Source organism: Stegodyphus dumicola, chromosome X2 (genome assembly GCF_044657685.1).
Source record: "Stegodyphus dumicola isolate Sdum_Otavi_A_Nest chromosome X2, ASM4465768v1".
NCBI lineage: Eukaryota > Metazoa > Arthropoda > Arachnida > Araneae > Eresidae > Stegodyphus > Stegodyphus dumicola.
The window spans coordinates 140,778,695-140,801,606 of NC_140781.1; the positions used below are offsets into that span (position 1 = coordinate 140,778,695).

Consider the following 22,912-nt stretch of genomic DNA (forward strand, 5'->3'; position numbering starts at 1 on the left):
AAGAAAACCCCATTTTATGATTTTTGTCCTCTACAATATAGGATTAGTAATACAGTCAAAAGTCGTTAATACGGACTCGTCGGGACTTCGGCGATTCCGGATTATTGATTTTTCCGGATTATAGATTATCAGTTTAAATCTGGTAAGATGGCATGCAGAAATTACAAAATTAAAAATATGAAACCGTAATTTATGAAATAAAGAACTATTATGATCTAAAGGGTATCAAAATTTACAAAAAGAAAAAGCTTAATATTTATTTGTTTACTTTATTAAACATTTCTTTCAATGTAAGTTATTTAAGTTGCTTCGTTTCATGTGATACTTTCTCTTTAATTCTATTAAACAGACATAATTTCTTGTTTAGTTACAAAGTTCCGCTGTTCAAGTCCTTTAATTGCTGTGTCGAGAATACCGACTAATTTGTCAATCGAAATTTTTTTGTTTTCAATAAACTGTCACTTTCTTCACTATCGGAAGCGAATTATAATGACGAGGAACTTGTTTTAAATCATATCAAAGACGGAGTACATTGAGATGAAATACTACATTTAGTATGGAATTATAAGCCAAATAAAATAAAAACATCTGCCCTGAAGATAAGAATAGTGCTGACAGATCAACTTCCAATTCATTGCGTGCCACGACGTTCCCCCCGCCGAGCAGCGTGAAATTGATAAACAGATTTCGAATTTCGAAACATACTTTCGCTGTAGATCCTTTACATATTAGCAAATATATATTGGAAATTCTATTTGATATAATCGAAAGTTCAAGCTTACTTTTTTAAAATTGCTCTAACAGTCTGCAAAAAATAATAAGCCGGATCCAATTCGAAGATTAAGGAACAACGCAATCTGCAACATTAACTGAATTATTTACTTTTACCTTAGCTTATACCGTCCGTTATACATTAAATGCGCATGCAAAAACGTTTTATGTGTACGCACATATTCGCAGCCGTAAAGGTCTTACACGCACATGTAAACACTTATGCGCATGCGTCAAAGCAACGCATGAGCAGAAAGTTTGTAGCTTTGAGGTCCGGATTATAGATCATTCCGGATTATGGGTGTCCGAATTAACGATTTTTGACTGTATTATAAAATACAATCACGTTTGATAATGATAAAAATACATATCATGGAAATTATGCACATGATTTAAAAATCTTTAAAAATCTCAAAGCCAATTTCTCTTAAATTATCTATGAAGGCATCTCTTTCTAATTTATCTATATCTTATTTTTCATCTTTGGGCTATTATGAATGGAAGTGAGAGCAAATTTAGGCACGAATAACAAATCACAGTGGGAGCAGACTACAATATTTCTTCTTTAAAGGCTTTTCTCTTTTTGCCAAGTGAAATTTCTGTTTCCTTATGAACAAAATGTATGTTGTTGTGACTAATCTCATTTGTCTGATCTAATTAGAACAAGCTCCCAAATATTACTGTGGCTATAAGTGTAAGACTGTGTCTGTTGTTGCCATGAGCCTTAAGTGTCGATCCCATTAGTGTGGTGTGAATGTATAGCATCAGTGGGAGAAACGCATTCAAAGACGAATGACCGTTTACATTACTGTGCTGGATTTGCGCTTATGGAAATTTGGTGATCAGTTGCATTTACTAACACCGGATGCCTCTGCATTTAACTTATGGAATTCGGACTCTTTTAAAATACTTAAATTCAATTTTACTGGAAATTTTAATTTCTGCTTAGCAACTGTGAAAGTGAAGCACGTTAGTAATTTTTAGATTAGTAAGGGTATAATGCACATCATGAACACCTCTGACTGCATAAATGCTTAAGTAATTTTTAAAAATTTCTCTGTGTTTCTAGAAGCTTTAAATATGTATGAAATAATATATAATTAAAACTAAAATGCACTATAAGTGCAAAAAAAAAAAATAAATAAATAAATAAATAAATAAATAAATAAATAAAAATAAAATAAAACACATATAAAAATAGCTGATGCTTTAAAAATACAGAGCAAATGTAACAAAAGGTTTGCAATATTTGCTATACTTTTCAATGAGTAAAACTGACTGCCATGTGAGAAGGTATATTTAAAAAAAAAGGGGGGGGGCAAATTTTGTGAGAAAAGGGATAAAATTTTTAAGTGTCATAGCTGAATAATTTACTATAAATCTCACATTTTAAAATGCATCCCTTAATGAGTTTTACCCATAACATATTAAACATTATTTTTTATTTATAAATTTTAAATTCATAATCCTTTTTATTAAAAGCTATAAAGATAAGCTTTTTTCTTTCATATATACACAGTCCAGTCACATTAATGTGACCACCACGTACTTTCCATGTCAGAGTTAAATAACCAATCACAGAAGGCAGGTGGCAGCACAGTGCAGTTGAGCGTATATAAAGGGTGTGTGAGGGCTTCGGAAAACATTTCAATCGTTGGCGTAATGCAGAAATGAAGCGATTTATCCGACTTCCAAAAGGGCATGTTCATTGGCTTTCGGGCCAAGGGTGGAAGCATTTCCGAAACGGCTGAGTTTGTGAACTGTTCGCGTGCCGCCGTGGTAAAAGTGTACTGTGCATGGCAAAATGGGACTGTCCAAAATCAGCGACGTGGCAAATGTGGTGCACCACGGGCCATAGATGACAGAGGCAAACGACGGTTGCGGAGATGCGTTCGGGCAGATAGACGGGCTACCGTTGAGCAACTGACCACCAAAATGAACCAAGGGGCTACCAAAAGTGTCTCCCAAAGTATTATTCAGCGAACATTGCTGCGTCTGGGCCTCCGAAGCAGACGCCTGGTTCATGCACCTATGCTGACTGCTGTTCATCGACGGCGAAGGCTAGAATTTGCACGCCAGTACAGCAGCTGGACGTCCACTGAGTGGCGACAGGTTGCGTTTTCGGATGAATCGCGTTTTATGCTCCATCGGACAGATGGACGTTGGCGTATAAGGCGTGAAACCTCTGAAAGGAACCACCCTGCAACCATTGCCGGAACGGTCCAAGCTGGAGGCGGGAGCATTATGGTCTGGGGAATGTTTTCCTGGCATTCTCTAGGTTCACTGATCATTGTGGAAGGCACAATGGATCAATACAAGTACGCATCTGTCCTTGCGGACCATGTTCACCCCTACATACGCATTGTTTTTCCTCAGGATGATGGCATCTTCCAGCAGGACAATGCGAGGTGCCATACAGCTGCCAGTGTACGTGCGTGGTTCGAAGAGCACCAGGATGAGTTTACCGTCCTCCCCTGGCCAGCAAACTCACCTGACTTAAACCCAATCGAGGATCTGTGGGACCATCTCGATCGAGTTGTTCGCGCCATGGATCCTCAACCGCGTAATCTAGCGCAGCTGGCCACGGCATTAGAGTCGGCATGGCTCAACATCCCAGAGAACACCTTCAGGGACCTATGTGACTCTCTTCCTGCACGTCTCGCAGCAGTCCGCTCTGCGAAAGGTGGTTATTCTGGCTTTTGACAGATGGTCACATTAATGTGACTGGACTGTGTATATATATTACTAAACAATTTATTAAAAAACATAATATAATCATGCCTATTATTTTAATGCATTAAGCTGCTGAAAAATTATTAGTACAGACATAAAGGAAGACATTTAGAATCAATTTTTTGCAAAGACCAAAAATTTAAATTCATAAATAATGGATTTAATTTGAAAGTTTTTAGTTTTTAATTATTTCAATTATGCTTGGATTAAGTTTATCACTAATGTTTTATAATTTGACTTACATTTTGAATTCTTTGGATAAAGTTTTCTTTGGTTAAAGGTAAAATTTTGATTTGAAATTTTCACTAAGGTATTTCATTATTTCAATTACTTTCTCAATTCTTTGGATAGAGTTCTCTTTGTTAAAAGGAAACATTTTGGTTAGAAATTATTTTGCTTTTTTCCTTGCTTTGGGGAGAAGCCAGAATTTTTGGGTGAACTATTATAATTAAAATACATTGGAAAGGTTCGTCGGCTAATTCTGGATGCAGAAAAGCATGGATTTTTTATGGAAGAGATTTGAATTGATTGCAGTGTTCTTTCTACTGACGAAGTGGCATTGGAGTTTATTGAATTCTTCTTTTATAATCTTTATTCTTTAAATTTCATTGATTTTTTTAATTGTGGTATTACTTGTTAGAAGTATTTTAGTTTTAACATTTATTAAATTCTTTTTTACACTTATAGCATTTTATGAAATTTATTACTTATGAATTTCAATTTTTGGTCTTTGTGAAAAATTTATTTTATATTTTTTACTTTATATTACAGAATATCTGTACATAATAATAAATTTTCGTGTTTTTGCAGTGATTTAAAAATGAATTCTCTACGATATACATAATACATTACAAAGTTATTGCACATACATATACATTCACATGAAAATAAAATGAAAACATTTATATAAAGGCAGCATGCTTAAAATTCTTGTTATGTTATAAATTCTCAAAATAAATTCTTAGGAGGGAAATTTAAATAAATAAAAATATAAATAAATTACTCGATTTAATGCATATAATGATATAAATAAATTATAAAACACAAATGTATGTCAAATTGGAACACAGAGCTAAGAAAGTTGCAGATAGGATGAAAAAAGAATACAGTATTCAAACTCATGACCTCGGAAGTCAAGCTGCACTTCTACCTTTACTTCCATCAGATTGTCATACATACACAGTTTTCAAATTTAGATTACATATATAACAAACTGAATGAGTTTTTAAACTAAAGTTTTTGGTCCCATTTCAGTGTGTTATCGTCTAAAAAGTTCATCAGAGTTCGCTTTTGAGCTTTTAGTGCACTGTCTACAAAAAAAAAAAAAAAAAAAAAGTGGCATTTTGAATGAATTTTGACTGCTAAAAATACATTCAAAATAAAAGATATGCTTACAAATATGTGTAAACTACTAAGAGTATTTATTAGTAGAGAAATAAACATTTAGCATACTTCTTAATGCAGTAGAATATTTAAATGGCTATCAAATTTAATTTCTAAATCCAGTTAACTTTTTACCTATTTCAAAAGAAAAAAATATTTGCTAATGCCTTATCTCATTTGCTATAGCAGTTTGAGATAATCAGATGTTCATTTTGATTAAAAGTGTATGTACATGCAGAACTAGGACTGGGGAATAATTATCAGGACAAATTTTGCTAATTCATACAGTTGAATTAATTTTTTATACCTGAATTTCTTCACAAAAATCACTGCTCTACATGAACTAGCAGCATGGTTATAGTTATCTTTTTTTTAAAACTAAATTCAATAGATTACTGTCATTTTCAATATGCAGATTTCTCGCTATAATGTCCATATTTATGAAATTCAGGAACAAGTATTTTTTTGTAAACCATTCTTTCCTTGATCTGGCATTTATTGCTGTTTCCGTCACTATTAATTTTTTTGATATTGTCTGAATTTATTAACTATTCAATTAAGCAGAAAAACAAAACGTATAAACTAGACTTATTTAATTAATATAGTAAATAAAAGTTTTACTCAAAATATTCTCAGTGACGTAATAACCTACCACAAAGCTCAGTCCATCATGTGAAAAACTGTTCAGAAAGCTTTTTTCTCACAAAACAGCTTTGGTGGCATATTTTATTATTTTAAGGATATCATTTATTTGCTTTTTAAATACATTTAATTAGAACTGTGACATTCTCGAAAATATATTATAATAAAAAAAAACCCTAATAATTCAAACTAAATATATTGCAAATAATTACACTTACTTCAGCAATAAATACTACGATAACAGCATCTTTCTGCTGTTCAGGTGACATATTTTCAATGAGATTTTGCAATGTTGACATTAAATAACTTTGTACTTCCCTTTTAACTGTAGGTACACCTAAAACCATTGTCACTAAAAGAAATATTGAAAGCTGCAATTAAAATACATCTGAAATATTCAAAACAGTTCAAAGATTTAAAGACAGAGTGGACAAGTGCATGTAGCGACAGGTTTAAATATAAAAATTTTATCTAGAGTTTGCACTTGCAACAGAAGTGCACTTTTGATGTGATAACTTAGGCATCAAGTAGCAAACGAAATTCTGCAGTTACATTCTTGCTGATGAATTTGTTATTCTGAACAGTGGATAATATTTACCTCAATAGATGGAGCCATTAGCAATGCTTCCCTCACTTCAGCCATCAAAAATCTGTCGCTACAGCACAGACAGAGAGGGAAACAAAAACAGAAGAAGGAAAGAAACACAGTCAAATAACTATAAAACACAAATATGTTAGTCCACTAAAATATCAATTAAATGAGAAAAATCAGCAATGGGGACAATTATATCTTAAGGGTACAACAAAGGTTATCACTACATTTAAACAGCTTTAAATTCAAAAAGCAAACTAATTTGCTACCTTCCCAAACAAAATCCTAGAAAACTGAATTCATCTGTTTTAAATGCAGCAACAAATATGCTGCATAGATCATTAGTACATTTAAGATTTTTCATGATCATATAAGCTGCAGAACCATATTAAAACAACAAAAATGCATATTCCATATTAAAACCACAAGCTTTTTTTTTTTTTTTTTTTTTATGCACAATTTAGTATGATGTATTTCTACTACTATGTCTAAAGAAATGCTTATAGTGCAGTTCTGTATGAAATGTAAAAAATATTATTCAAGACCTCATTCAAGGGAAACATTTAGTGATCATTAGCAGCAAAATGTCATCAGTTGCTACTACTTTAAAGATTAAAAAATTGAATTACAATAATCAACGATATTTTGGCGAATATAGTTATATTAAATGTTAGCCTAGATGACTGATTACTATTTTTTTATTTTACTGTAAAATGACAAATAAGATATTTAAAGATTCAACCCACTGGAGCGTGTCTTTGGTACTTCTGAATTTTTAAGATAAATTACAATTCTAGCCGAAGCACACCGGAGCCCTAAATAAAATGAGCTCCGGTACTTCTTTTTATAAAACTGAGCCACAATTTCAAGAAAAAAAAATTTAGAATTACTAACGTTTTAGTTTAACAATAAGCAGATCTTGCAATACTCTATTTCCCTAGAAATACGAGCTCACGAGAACATGAGACATTCAAGTAAAGTCCCTTCACTCACATGCGGAAACCTTTCCCTTTAAGAAGGGCAATAAATTTGGGAGCTTTTGTTTAGGAACGCGTAAATTTCTCTCCATGCCATCGTATCTAGTGTATTGTTATCGATGGTTACAGTAAGTTATCCTCGCAGAAAGGAAAATTTGTATTCTTAAATGTGCGTTAAGTGACAGCGAGTACAATAAGAGTGAAATACTGAGATAAACTGCTCAAGCACGTCCTATACATCGTCTTACCAGAGTATCCACTAATTTAACAAAATACGGGGAGGGGGCAAAAAGCGTAACCAGCAACTTTGCATTCATCCTTAGGAGTCAGATTGAAAACTCATTTTATCCCTGACACACATCCGCTTGATGGCTATAATTATATCAGCAAAGAGGCGCGGTCAAAGAGAACGTTCTCTCTCACCAAGATTCCCCTCATTTTTTGTTTCCACCCACTCATACCCTCATTCAGTTTCGCCCTCTTTTTAACATTATCTTAATTTTCATCAGCTATATTTTAAGTATATTTAATTTTTGTAATGATAAAAGAACTTCCCCCCCCCTTCGATCAGAGCTTAAATTGCGCCGGAGCCCACCGGATGCCGGCTCCGATGCTTCTTAGTTTCTATAATAAATCATAATTCTAGCCGGAGCGCATCGGAGCCCTAAATAAAAAGAAGTGCCGCAACCTTCTATGTAATTGAATAACAATTTCAGTAGAGATTTTATCTCAAAAATTTTGTTAGCAATAAAATTATATTAAAAGTCGCTTATTAAATTTTAATTTCTCTTTTTACATTTAATTTTAATTATATAATAATTATTGATTAAATAACAATTTATAAACATTAATTAAATAGCTATTAATTAATTTAATAATTAACTATTTAATTAAAAAATTAATAATGAGTTTAATAATCATTTTATTTATTTATTTACTCTTGTTCCCTCTTTGCTGACGGTCTTCCATTAGGCTCCGGCAATTCTACTTTTAGAAATTAAGCCCTGTATTCGGTAGTAAAATCCTAGTATTTGGTACGGCCTTGGCACGATTTTGAAAATTGTCACCAATACCAAAATGACTCGTTTACTACTTGCTCATCATAATGTCGCCAAATCCCGTGTTTACCCTATACTAGGATTAAACCGATTTTGTTTTATATGAGAATGGGAAGGTATTTTCTTTCGATCAACGCGGACTGCACATGCGAGTCTCTCGATTATCGAGGTTACTGGAAACTTGCTTTGTCTCTCTAAAAGACAATATGATTGGATCTGCGAAAACTGGCTCTACACCAGCTGCCCAAATGACGTTCACGCGATACACAATTCGCCAAGAAAGTGATCGCTTCCAACGTTGGCCGCAAAAATTGCCTTTTTTTGGATCGCCGTATAATATTTCCTGACTTTTCCTTGTTTACAGGTTTTCCAGGTAGCGTGGGAACCCTTTGTACGGCACAGAACTATTATTAGTTGAGGCAAATAATTCTTTGCGTATCGGCAGTTTATCTTCGTCCGCCAGGCATCACTGAATGAAATCTTAAGACTATAGTATCACTTTAGAAGGAAGCATTCCTTTGATTTATATCAAATACCTCTCAATGATCCGGCAACGTACCTAGTTATTCCGATTAACAAGAAAAACAATTTATAGTAATTGATCAAAAAAGGAATTTTTTTCAGTCATATCTTGCATTCCTTTGCTAAACAACAATTATTTTTATGACATTTTTTTTGCTTATTCAGATATTAAAATTCAAAGTCATGTAAAAGCTGATGCGAAAATGTCAAAATTGTTTTTGTTATTAATAGATGGCGCTAACGTCGCGCGTGAAACGGAGTGCCTTTCTCCCTTCCCGCAGACCCCCCCTCCTCCTCTTTTCATTTTAGTAGCCAGTTGGAGAGCAGAAATCAAGTGCTTCTTAAATAATGTAAATATTAAATATCTCCCTTTTTAAACTATTTGATATCAATCACTTGAGTCATGATGCATCGTCCGGGTAGCATATAAGCAAAATGTACACTGCTAGGACAACGGCTTGAGTTTGGCCAATGACAATCCAGATAAGGGTCACCATTAACTCCGCCCACATGAGTGATGTCACATTTCTGACGTTTGTTTACATTCTGCTGTTCGGCGTTACGAAGTTCGGCGTTTTCTTTCAATGAAAAACATTTCTAATCTGCAATGTAAATTTGCTCTAGTGATGCTATTTTTTAAATTTTTCTTTAAAGTATTATTTCTTACTGTTCCATAAGGAATATAAATTTATGTCACAAACTTTACAAAATTTCTTTCTATATGCGTGTGTGTGTATATATATATGCGTGCATGTGTAATACACACACATACATATATTTTCAATATATAATCATATATTAATTATATGTATCATTACATGTGTGTGAATGCATATAAATATGAGCGAGTGTGTGTATGCATGTATTAATTTTTCAGGATGTCAGATTTTTGCAAATAATTTTTTTCACATCTAGCTAGGGGGGGGGAATCTTTTTTCTCTTAATAAAAAGCTTTATTTTATTAAGAGAAAGTGTTTTTTCTCTTAATTTTTCACATTCACTTTTTTCTAAATAATTAAGATGAATGTATTCATATTTAATATTTCTTCAGAACTTGACTTATCACTTAAAAATACATTTATTTAATTTTGGATAAGGTGGGATGTGAATTCCAGCAGCATTTTTAATAGCAGAATAATTTCTCTAAAAAAGCTTTTGTTTGCTTTTATTTTTTAATTCCTTTAAAAGAAAATTACTAAATAATATTAGAAATAATTAATCTATTATTCCTTACACACGTCTTATATATGTTAATGGAAATTTTCATTCAATAGCTTTATGAATTTATTTTATGCAGTATTTTAATTTAATAAGAACTAGTATTGATAAATGAATTTCCATTGATTTCCTTATACATTTAGTTTAAAATTCAGTTTTCAGTGCATGTAATTATTCTCCTTCATGGTCCTCTACGCACAGCCCAAAAGCGGCTGACTGGAACGCTAATAGTTCGATTCCAGGTGGATAGGCTGGCTGCATGAACACTTACCTGGTTTTCCACATGTGTAAACATGGATATGAGTTTTTTTTTTTTTTGCTTAGAAATTCCTCCGCAAAGACATCCCCTCCCGCATAGACCCTGCATGCTTTCCATAATCAAATAAATCAAACCAACCCTTCAAGCAAAACAGCTCTTCAATAGAAATTCTTCATATCTGTCAAGCAAATGATATTCACTAATGTAATAAATTGTCATTATACACACTAAATCAAACTCGAAAGTTTTATTAATTATGCTTACAGAAACAAAGTACTTAATATCAGATTTTGTTGATTAATTTGCCCTTTTAGAAATAGTTGAATAAATTTCTTACCTTTTGAACTGTACTCAGGAGCTGGTTGACTTTGTATTTAATAACAAAGATTATCATCACAAAGATATTTACTTTATTATATATTTATTAATCATTTTGTTGCTGTAGAGGAACGATCTGGCTCCAAAACATTTTAAATTCTCAATCACAAAGCTGTAAGATCTGTTACAGCAAGTACACAAAAGAAAAGAATACTCAATTCAAATTACGTAGGTCGAGAGTATAACGCGCTAGCAGCGCCTCCTGTCGGCAACTCTTAATCACTACTGAACATACTCCCGACCTTGAAACCTTACGGGTTTCAAAATATTACAATTAGTATACACTGTTTTAAAGCACAATATAATAACAAACAATTGTAAGCAATAGCAATACAATGGTTAAATTTTAAAAGACACATTAAATCATAGATGCAATATAAACACTGGAAAGAAACACATTACAATATACAATACATAAATCTAATTACAATTAACAGGAAGAACACAAATGTCTCTCACATTTCTTTTTAACATTTTACCACCTGGTAATACTATGTTAATCACTCGAACTTTTTTATCTTTTCCAAAAATTATTTCTGCAATTCTACCTGTTAACCATTTTGTACTGGGCATATGCTCATCCTTGACTAACACAAGTGAACCCACCTTAACATTATCTTTAGCAAACATCCATTTACTACGTTGTTGAAGGTTATTTAAATAGTCTCTCTTCCATAACTTCCAAATTTGTTGACTATATTTCTTTATTTTTTGCCACTTTGAGAGCCTATTTTCTGGTATCTCAACAAGTTGGGGTTCAGCTATTGAAGTTAAAGGCCTCCCTATGAGAAAATGCCCGGGGGACAAGGTTTCAAAATTATCAAACTCGGATGATAAGGGAGTAAGAGGTCTGGAATTTAATACGCTTTCAATTTCTAGAATTACAGTGAGAAATTCTTCAAGAAACAGATGAGCATTGCCAATAATTCGTTTCAAGTGAAACTTAAAAGATTTCACCCCGGCTTCCCAAAGACCGCCAAAGTTTGGTGATTTAGGAGGGATAAACTTCCACTCAATATTTTCACTTAGCAGGTATTTAGTCAGTGTTTCATCTGTGTGTTTAACGGATTTATGCAATTTTCTGAGCTCAATGCTTGCACCCACATAATTCTTTGCATTGTCACTGAATAATTTTGCACATTTACCCCTGCGACTAAAAAATCTTTTCAAACAAGCTATAAAGGCATCTGAAGTAAGATCAGAGACAAAATCTAAATGGATGGCTTTAGTGCTTAAGCATACAAATATGCACACATAAACTTTGTTTAGTTTACCCTTACGCTGATTTTTAAATTTAATGTGGAATGGTCCACAAAAATCAGTTCCAACATTACTAAATGAGTAAGAAGGTGTTACTCGTTTTTTGGGCAGATCACCCATTATCTGAGTCTCAAAAACAGGTTTGTTTTTAAAACAAGTTATACATTGAAAAACAACTTTACGACAAACATTTCTGCCATTTAAGACCCAAAATTTACGTCGAACATGATACAATAATGCATTTGAACCAACATGCAAATACTTTAAATGATAATATCTCACAATTATTAAAGTTAATGGATGCTTATCTGGCAGAACAATTGGATTTTTCTCATATGTACTGAGGTCAGAATGTTTCAGTCTGCCTCCAACCCTTAGAACATTGTCTTTATCTAAAAAACAGTTTAAAGATTTTACCTTGCTGTTGCTGGGCACTGAGGCACCTCTCTCAAGATGTTTTATATCATCTACAAACTCACCTTGTTGGATTGACCTAAATAAATAGAGTTCCGCTCTTCTCAACTCGCTAAATGTAAGGTGACCTGTAAGCTTTTCATTTCTAACATTATTGATAAATCTAAATACATAGCACATAACATGAACAATAGTTAAATAATTATTACTCAAGGAAAGAATATCATCAACTATAGAACTATGATTTAAAACAGTAAAAGCAATAGGAGAATGATCATTAGAGTCATCAGTTTTCTTTAGTTCATCAGAAAAGTCATCTAATGAAATTAGAATGTCATTATTGTCTACCGTAACATCAGTCTTTTGTCTCAAAAATTGGGGTCCATGCCACCAAATGTCACTGTTCAATAAAATGTCAGCACTGACTCCCCTGCTGAGGAGATCAGCTGGATTTTGCTTCCCAGGGCAGTGTGCCCAGGCACTGGTATCACTTAAACTCTGTATTTCGTTAACTCTATTGGCAACAAATGATTTCCATCGTTTCGTAGATCCTTTAATCCAATAGAGAGTTATTTTTGAATCCGTCCAAAAGAACACTAAGGAGGTCTTTTTCAAATCCACTGTTTTCTTGACTTTACTCGCTAGTCGGGCGGCAAGCAAAGCACCGAGTAATTCTAGTCTAGGTAGAGTGATTTTCTTTAGTGGCGTCACTCGACTCTTGCTAACCAATAAATTCACTTCGATGTTATTATCCTTCACAACTCTTGCATAAATAGCAGCACCATAAGCCTTTTGGCTAGCGTCGCAGAAGCAGTGTAGTTCTAAGATATCGGTTGGCACTTGTATATTTAAATTGAGCACGTTTCTAGGAACTCGTAACTCTGAAAGATCAGGAACCTCAGAGCACCACTGAAGCCATATTTTTTGTAGATCTACAGGTATTGCTTCATCCCAAGAAATTTTCTTCATCCATAAGACTTGTAGAATGAACTTTGCACGAATAGTAAACGGCGAAAGCAACCCAAGCGGATCAAAAATCCTTCCAATTGTACGTAGTAGGAATCGTTTGGTATTTTCGTTTTTAGACAGACTGTCCACTAGGCTCTGCTTTCCCAATATTAGACAATCTTCAGCAGGATTCCATAACAGTCCCAAAACTTTAATAGTGTTGACTTGTGGCTGTGTATCGAAACCTTCACGTGTCCAAAACTGCATCAATGTATTGTCATTCGTAGTCCATTTTCGTAGCACCATGCTAGCTTGGCTTATAATTAATGTAGCTTGAGTAGAGATCTCAAAAGCATCCGACACATTATCAGCTCCAGAAATAAAATCATCCACATACAAACAGCGGTCTAAGCATTCTGTTGTAGTCGGGAATTCTTCAGAGTGCTTTCTCAGGTGAGTTTTCAAAGTAGCAGTCAAAAGGAATGGACTGCTCATAACACCAAAAAGAACACGATTAAATCTGTAAACTTGAATTTTACCATTTTCTTCTCACAGAAAACGAACTGCATCTCTGTCCTTTTTGGCTAATAAAATTTGTAGGAAAGCTTTTTCTATGTCTGAAGTAAAGGCGACTTTGTTTAATCTGAAATTAACAAGAATGTCGAATATGTTCGAATTCAGGTTTGGCCCTGACCACAGGCAATCATTTAGAGTTAAATGCTTAAAGTTATGACTGGAACTTGCATCAAATACTATTCTCATTTTTGTAGTTGCACTTTCCTCTCTAAAAACTGGTTGATGTGGCAAATAGAACACAGGTTTATCATCAGGTTCCTTAGGACATTTAATTTTCTCTATAATATTCTTATTTTCATAGTCTTTTAAAGTTTCAATATACTGCAAATGAAGATTTGGATCTTTTTGAAGTCTACGCATAAGTAAATTAAGTCTGTTTTTAGCAACCATGAAGTTATTATTGAGCTCTCCCCAATCTCTTTTCCATGGTAACTGAACCTCATACCGGTTACCTTTAAAACGAACAGTTTTTTCAAATGTTTTTAAAGATTGATCTATCTCATTTTCACTGGGATCATCTTTATAATTCCTATAGACTCAAGTTGCCAAAATTTTTTAATTTCATTTTCTATATCACTATAATTATTAATTAATCCACAGTGAACTGATCGCGTATTTTCAGTCTCTGAACCTAAAATGCTGCCAGTGGCTATAAAGGCAAAAACACAATTTTGAAATCTTAGCTCTGAATTGGGCACTTCAACTTCACCGAATTTTAAGATCTGATAAAACACCTCTGCGCCTAATAATGCATCAATTTTTCCTCTTTTATAAAAGTTTGGATCAGCAAACTTAATGTTTTGAGGAAAATGTTCAGTCGGAACTTCTATATTATTTATTGGTATGGAGTCCGAGATTTTAGGCACGCACAAAAATTCTTAACTCATTTCAAAGTCAATACCGTTTGAAATAGAAACACATACTTTAGAATTAATATTTATTCTAGTGTTATTTAATCCAGGCACCGCAACAGATATTTTTTCTCTTTTAATCCCTAACGAATTAGCACATTCAATCGTTAAGAATGACGTCATCGAACCTACATCACACAAAGCGCGAACTGATTTTAATTCACCGTAGCAATCTCTTATTAAAATATTCGCAGTAGAAAGTAAAACATTTTTGGTCTGACGCATTCCGTTTACAACTGTGCCGGCGAAAATACTTTCTTTATTGGTAGAAGAAGAGTCATAAACAAATTTTTCAGCATTCGGATTGAGCCTGACTGTCGTTTTCTCCCCCCCCTACTTCCGGCTTTGAAATATGAGCACTTTCGGATTTATTTTGTTTTTCCTTTTCGAAATGTAACAGCGTTGAATGCTTTCGTGAGCATTTTTGACATCGATAATTAGACGAACACGTTCGAACGGAATGGTTTTTCAAACAATTAAATCAAAGCTTATTTCTTTTCACGAATTCACACTTGTCATTGACAGAAAGATTTATAAATTCCGGACACTTATATAATGAATGGAATTCTTCACCACGGCACTTTATGCATTTCAAATTTATGTTTTTTGTATTAGAAATGGATATCATACTCGTAAGTTTATGTGGAGAATTATTACTCTTTTTTACCTCCTTTATTTTACTATTTTGAAGCGTTCTCGCTTGGCTTTGTAAAAACGAAAGTAATTGTTCAATCGTACCAAATTCTTCCGAGTTTTTTAATTCCTTTTCCCACCAGTATCGTATCGATTTATCAAACTTATCCACTATCAAATATACAATCATTATTTCCGATAAGTTTTCTACTTTGTAGTTTAAAATATTTAAAGTTCGAATACATTCGTTCGTTACATCAATTAAATTTAGAATAGAACTAGATGTCTCGCTAATACTCGGCTGATTCAAAAGCTTTTTTATTATAGCATTTAAAAGCTCACGTTTATTCCAATACCTATCTTCTAAAAGTTTCCAAGCTATATCGAAATTTGTATCCGAAATAGAAATAGACTGTATTACTCTCAGAGCTTCGTCCTTACAACTAGCTTTTAAATATTGCAATCTCATTGCATTACTCGAAATAGATTTGTTTTCTATTACACTAGCTTTAAACATATCTTTAAACATTATCCAATTCTCTATTTTACCATTGAATGTTGGTACTGATAGCGTCGGTAACTTAACATCCGAAAACACATTTGAATTATTATTATTCGGCACAGGAGAAACAGAATGTTCAGAATCCATCTTATTTTTTACTACTGCTAATTTACGTTTAATCATCAATAGCAACTCATCAACAATATCATCTGTATCTTCTTTATCCTTAATAAAGTTATCCAATTCTTCGGGTTTACATGTTTCGAAAATTGAATAAAATACAGATTTAAGTTCGTTAGAAATTTCATTAGTTTTGGTTTCAAATAGCTGCAACGCAACTGAATCTGAAACATCTTATGACGAAACAACTTTATCTTTATGCCGCGTCAATGAACTTTTTAACACTCTTTTTCTAGTTTTTAGAGCTTCCATATTTATTACAGTTATACTCTTCAAATTTAATAGAGATTAAAATTGGAGAGCTCACCTTCGATTCTCGACGGACCACTTGAACTGTACTCAGGAGCTGGTTGACTTTGTATTTAATAACAAAGATTGTCATCACAAAGATATTTACTTTATTATATATTTATTAATCATTTTGTTGCTGTAGAGGAACGATCTGGCTCCAAAACATTTTAAATTCTCAATCACAAAGCTGTAAGATCTGTTACAGCAAGTACACAAAAGAAAAGAATACTCAATTCAAATTACGTAGGTCGAGAGTATAACGCGCTAGCAGCGTCTCCTGTCGGCAACTCTTACTCACTACTGAACACCTTTAATAAATAGAGCGAACCCTTTCTAAAATGACCACTAGCAGCTCTACATGGTTTTAATTTTGTGCAGAGCTTGTCATCTCAAAGAGAAGATGTTCAGTACCAGAATTTTTTGTATATTGAGGAGAAGTGTCAGTTTCAGAGGTGATCACAAAGAAGAGTTTTGCCATGTTAAAATGTTAATCTGTTCCTAACTTTTTCGCAGGGTTTGGTTAATGTGATTATGGCGATGCCTCGAGGGCTATCTGCCTAAGGAGAGGGATGCCTTTGTGGAGGACTTTCTAAGGAAAACTTGTTTGTATACACGTTACACATGAAAACCATGAAAACGTCCATGCAGCCAGCCTGTTCACTGGATTCAAACCTCAGACCGAACAACTAGTATTCAGCGACTTTACTGCTCGCCGCTGGTGGACACCTTTTCTGCAGGGAAGGAAGTGTTTTCTAAGTGTAGGACATAACATATTAGTCTAAATGGTCCACATTAAGATTTGATCTAGGAAATGAATAATGTTGAAGCTGAAATTAAAATTATATAAATTTGAATGCCATGCATGTAATGTGAATCTCAAACTTAGTTTCCTGCGATGTGATTTTTTTAATGTAAAGATCAGGCTCTGGTAAATAAATGTATGTTTTCTTCACATATTATGAATATTCATTCCTGATTTAAGGGAACATGAAGTTATACAATTTCAAATCCACTAGAAAAATGTATGATAGTCACAAGTTTGACAAAAGATTCTTTGCTCAAATGATAAAAGGCTTTGGGGCTTTAGAGAACATAGATGCTAATTAGAAATGTTGTGCTAAATACGAGCCCATTGCCATCCACATAAATGCATTGCAATAATTTTAATACTGTTTAGGTTCTTATGCATTATCCCTTTGACCAGCCAAGTAGCATGATTTAGTGCCAATTATGGATGACTGTGCCCTTTAGTAATTCCATAGCAATGATTGGTGCTTGGTTACCATAGCCCAAATTTCCACAAACGATTGGTGAGATAACACATAAGTATCCTATTTTATATTGACATGAATGAAAACTAAATTTTTTATCATATACCTTTCTACTAAAAATTTTTTTTGGTCCTTGGTTTGGTTTGGTTTATTTAATTATGCAAAGCACATGCGTGCTATCTGCTTAAAAGGAGGGATGCTTTTGTGGAGGACTTTCAAAGGGAAACTGACTCTTATACACATTACACCTGAGGAAAACCATGAAAGTGCCCATGCAGCCAGCGTATTTTGCAGGATTTCAAACCCGGATTGAATTGCTAGTGTTCAGCAACTTTACCACTCGGGTGCTGGTGGTTTGGCCATCGGTGCTATTAAACTAAAATTCATCTATATTTATAAAGGGCCCATCAGAAAAATGCACACACTTTAATTAATAAAATAAAATTCTTGTGCTTTAGTATTGAACTGAATTATAAGTTAATTAAATCATAAAGTTTCATATAATATTCCTGAATATGTACCTATACAGTTACTTAGATTGCTCAAAGTGTTACAGTGGTAGCCATTAACAGCTAGACACATAGCACAATACTGAGCAGTCATTTGAACTATGTTTAGTCGATGTGTCTGAGGGGACTTCATAATTTTTTGATGAAGGACCTGCAGCCTTACCGATTTACTATACTACACAACATCCCTCCAAATTCATTTTGGTTCACTGTCATGTGTCACATACATGTGAGAGTACCAACATGTTAAGGAAATATCATACTACATATTATAAAGATAATTCAACTTTGAAACCAATATATAGATATCATCTGTTAAAGTCTGTATGCATTTTTCTGGCATATCCTGTACGTGAAGTTGAACTTTTCATTAGTCCTACCTTTTAATTAACATAGAGGTATTACTGTACAGAATATATATGAAATTGAACTGATAAATTTTCATATCTGTCTCTTTCATTTGTTTGCTTTTCATATATTTTTAAATAGTTTTATTTTTGATGTTGCTTTACATGACGTCAATTTAAACATAAGAAAGGAGAGAACAAAAGAAATTCACACTGAAACTAAATTTAAAATTAGTCTGACGATTACTAATGTAAAATAAATAGTGGCTAATTTATTATCAAAATTACATAAGAAGGCAAATGAATAATTAGCATATTCAGATTTTACATTCAGATATTACAGAAAGTAAAAATTTTATATTCCTAACAGTAAAAATGCACATATTACAATGTTACTCATTTATTACTCACAACCAACTCAGCAGAACTCGTCAAATTTTTAAAATGTGCCAAACTCTGGCAACCATGCTCATAACAATCCTTTAATAAGGCATTGTCGCCGTTTTTGTATACATTATTTGTGTTGTATTCCAAGTTTCAACAATTTTTATGAACAAGTTGTGATATTTCTTGCCTTAATTTTAAAATATGTGCTTTGGAATTTGCCAACAATGGAAAAAACTACGATGAAAATTCTACAGGAATATAAAAATTTTGCCAACAAATTTTTAAAAGGAACAAAAAGGAAATACATTTGACAGATACCCAATGCTGCTGAGGTTTGTGCGATGCCGAGTCTCTGAAATTCTTTAATGTTTTTTCAAGCAAAAATAAATCGCTCATGGAAAAGAATAAGGCAAAAAAATTACAGAAAGATTTGGAGATGAACGTGTTTTAATTTTAATGTATTATGTAATCCTTATTTAATAATTAAAATTTATACTATTTCAAATTGCTAAAAAATGTTTTCTTTTCATAATTTGATAATGTTAGCCAACTTACGATAAATATCAATAACTTGGGTATCTGTTTAAGAAAAGTTGTGAAAACCATCAACTTGCACCAAATGAGTAACTTTTACCTTTTTGTGTTAAATCCAAATTGAGGCCAAATTAATTTTACAGGCAGTATATTGTATTCTTTTATATACTGAAATATTTAGTTTGTACTAAAATTATGTATTGACAATAATTTTACTTAAGATAGAAATTTTTCAATATTACAAGTTTACATTTTGGTTGATTTTTTTTTTTTTTTTTTTTTTTTTTTTATGTGATGAAAAACAGCATGTTAAAAACTTTAAAACAAATATTTTGGAGTTCTTAAGTTTTGATATAGTACTAAGTATTATATTTTAAATTACTCGATGGCTATTCCAGAAATAAATAATTTATTTCTGTATACTGGACGAAAATCATTTCTGACTAGCATAAAAATCATAATTTTGAAACAGTACTAGAAAAATCACCAAAAATACTTATTTTTAAAACTCTAATGCAATAAAAGCAGGTTAGCGTGAAATGTCTGAGTAAAAGAGAACTTGTGATCATTATGTATTTACAGTCATTCTTATGTAAATAAATGTTACATGATATCTTAGACCTCTGCTTTTCAAACTCTATCTATTAATCTGGGAATCTGAGTATTTCACTATAATAAATAAATAAGTTTTAATAAATGCATTATAGATGTCTATATGTTTGTTTTCTGTAACATATACTTTGAACATTTTAATTAAATAATTTTTCATCAATAATGTGTGCATATATTTTACTTATGATGAAGAGAAATTAACATTTAAAAAATGAATTATAAGCTGAAAGTATTTTGTAAAAGAAGATATCGGAAAAGGAAATTATTGCAATTCATAGAACTTATAAATGAATAAATGTGATAATTAGTATCATATTGTTCTTATTTGTTAAGAATGGATATTAAATTATGGATAATAGAATGGACTTCTAAATGTGAAGCACATGCGAACAATAATACTAATTCCCAACATTCTGATATTGATTTTAGTACTTAATGTAAATATAAAGTCTTATTAACAGCTTAGTGGAACTCATATTAAATAGTTACAGTGTGATCTTAAGTCCAATGCATTTATTACAAGATAATGAAAGTCTGGATTTTAATTCAAAACTCTTTTCACATATCTTTAGAAGCCCAATTTTAACTGGTACTCTTCTGTTATCGGGACAGGATTCAGAGATGTAATGTATGTAGCCACGAGTGGTTTTGGTTTCATTTTAGTTTAGTATGGCAAAGCACACTAGGGCTATCTGCCTGTGGGAAGGGATGCCTTTGTGGAGGACTTTCTAAAGGAAACTGACTAAAACTTCCAAAAGGAAAAAAAAAATGTGAATTTCCAGAATTCACAATTTCCAAACACGAAATAGACTCCGCAAGATCTTCGCCTACTCACGTGACCCAGCAATTAAATCGCAATATTAAAAAGTTAATTGACTCCCACCAGACTAAACTTTGGAATAAAAAAATTGAAAAATTAAATGCGGAAGACGGAGAATTCTGGAAGTCCCTCTGTTTAATGAAGTCGACAAAAAAAGCAACAAACCTCTACAGGACGACACTGGATTCAAATACAGCAACGAAGACAAAGCTAAAGCCTTTGCCACCCACCTCGCCAAGCAGTTCACTCCAAATGAGACCCCTTCAGACCGAAATTTCATTAGTCACATTAACATGTTTGTCGATAATTGGATTAACCAGCCCAGTGTCAAAAATCTCCCTGTTTTTACCTCTCCCACAGAAGTTAGCTCTATTATAGCTAAACTTCATAATAGAAAAGACCTGGGAAGGGCAAAATCTCTAATACAATGATTAAACATTTGCCTGGTAATTTCATTAACAAACTCTGTAGCATTTACAACGCCTGCCTGTACCTATGCTATTTCCCAGCTGAGTGGAAACAAGCGGTTGTCATCTTAATTCCCAAACCAGGAAAAGATAATACAAGAATGGATGGGTTTCGCCCAATCAGCTTGCTTCCTGCACTGGGAAAGATCCTAGAATTATCTGCAAAAGACTACAGCCAGCCCTAAACGCGCTTCCAAACCAGTAGTTTGGATTCCGTAAAGGATTGTCTACCACAATGTAGCTTGTCAGAATCGTTGAATTTTTAAGCGCAGCTATTCATAAGCACCAGACAACTGCTTTCCTTATGCTGGACGTGGCAAAAGCCTTTGACCGCGTCTGGCATAACGGACTTATCTACAAGCTTGCTTCCCTTGATCTCCCCCAGAGAAACGATTTTGATTCTTCACTCCTTTCTAAGTGATCGATAATTCTATGTCAGGCAGGGCGATGTTTATTCTGAAAACACATTAATTAAAGCCGGCGTCCCCCAGGGAAGCATCCTTGGGCCTATTCTCTATCTTATATACGTTAAGGACTTTCCTATGATTGAAAATACAAACTGCATCACCGCCTGCTACGCGGACGACACCGCCATTCTTTCTAGTTCACTTAATCCACGACATGCCATGATCAGAATACAAAACCACACACACGAGATAGAGGAATGGTGTCGCAAATAGAGGACATCCATTAATGCCACAAAATCTAAATTATTACTGATAGGACGGCATAGAAGAAAAAACACTGATGCAGATCTGACCCTCTTTAATGAAACGGTGCCCAAAGTCAGAGAGGCTACATACTTGGGAGTTCGTTTTAACGGCTCGCTTACATGGGGTCCTCACATTTCCATGACCATCGGGAAAGCCATAGGAGTCTCTAGGAAGCTCCGAAACTTTCTTGACGCCTCTTCACCACTGGATCTTGCTCGCAAGAAGCACATTTACACATCAATATTAAGACCCATCCTTACATATGCCTCCCCTGCATGGTGCTCTGTTCCCCCTTCCGTATTAAATAAATTGCAGGTTTTCCAAAACAACTACTTACGAAAAATCACAGGAGCACCCTGGGCAATGAACAGCTACACAGAGACCTTAAACTCCAAAATCTGGCGTTATTCATCAATAAATTAAATAATAATTTTTTTCAAGAAAGCCATCACCAACGCGGAGATAAAATTATTCCGACAATTTTAAGAACGAGCTCCTAGAAATTGACATCAATTTAAGGCCCTATGCAACCCACATTTATCGGAATCCCCCATAAATACTCCTAACTTCTGCCAGCCAATTTTTGAAGTTTCAAAGTATGACTTCTTCATTTACACTGGCCTGGGCCACATCTACACAATCTTCCTGCAGTCCCTTATCAAGGTATTCCTGCAAAGCACCACATCTACACAATCTTCCTGCAGTCCCTTATCAAGGTATTCCTGCGAAGCACTGTATGTTATGTCTCCCCTAACCGGGGTTATTTGAGGTGCCTGTAATAGCGGGATATAATTCCTGCTGAAACAGGCATATCCAAAGTATCAAAGGCGCACTTTCGATATGAAATGTGATGTATTCGTGTTTCTGAGCTATTATAATAACTTTCAAAAACGGAACTTGAGTGAATAAATTTCAAACCGATACTGTCGTTTCTTCATATTGCATTAATTAAAATTGCTTGAATACTTTTTACTTTGGATACGTGAAAAAAAGAACTTTTGTTT

At 33.5% G+C, this 22,912-nt stretch overlaps 1 protein-coding gene across 4 annotated transcripts in view; it reads right to left on the reverse strand.

The window, feature by feature from the left end:
• Nucleotides 1-22,912, reverse strand: part of Mgat4a (alpha-1,3-mannosyl-glycoprotein 4-beta-N-acetylglucosaminyltransferase a) — a 329,166-nt gene that overhangs the window by 92,335 nt on the left and 213,919 nt on the right. For all 4 annotated transcript variants that reach the window (XM_085809615.1, XM_085809617.1, XM_085809614.1 and 1 more), the window contains one exon: nucleotides 5,748-5,881. In XM_085809615.1, coding sequence (XP_085665741.1) covers nucleotides 5,748-5,881 — 134 coding nt within the window. The remainder of the gene's footprint in view (nucleotides 1-5,747; nucleotides 5,882-22,912) is intronic.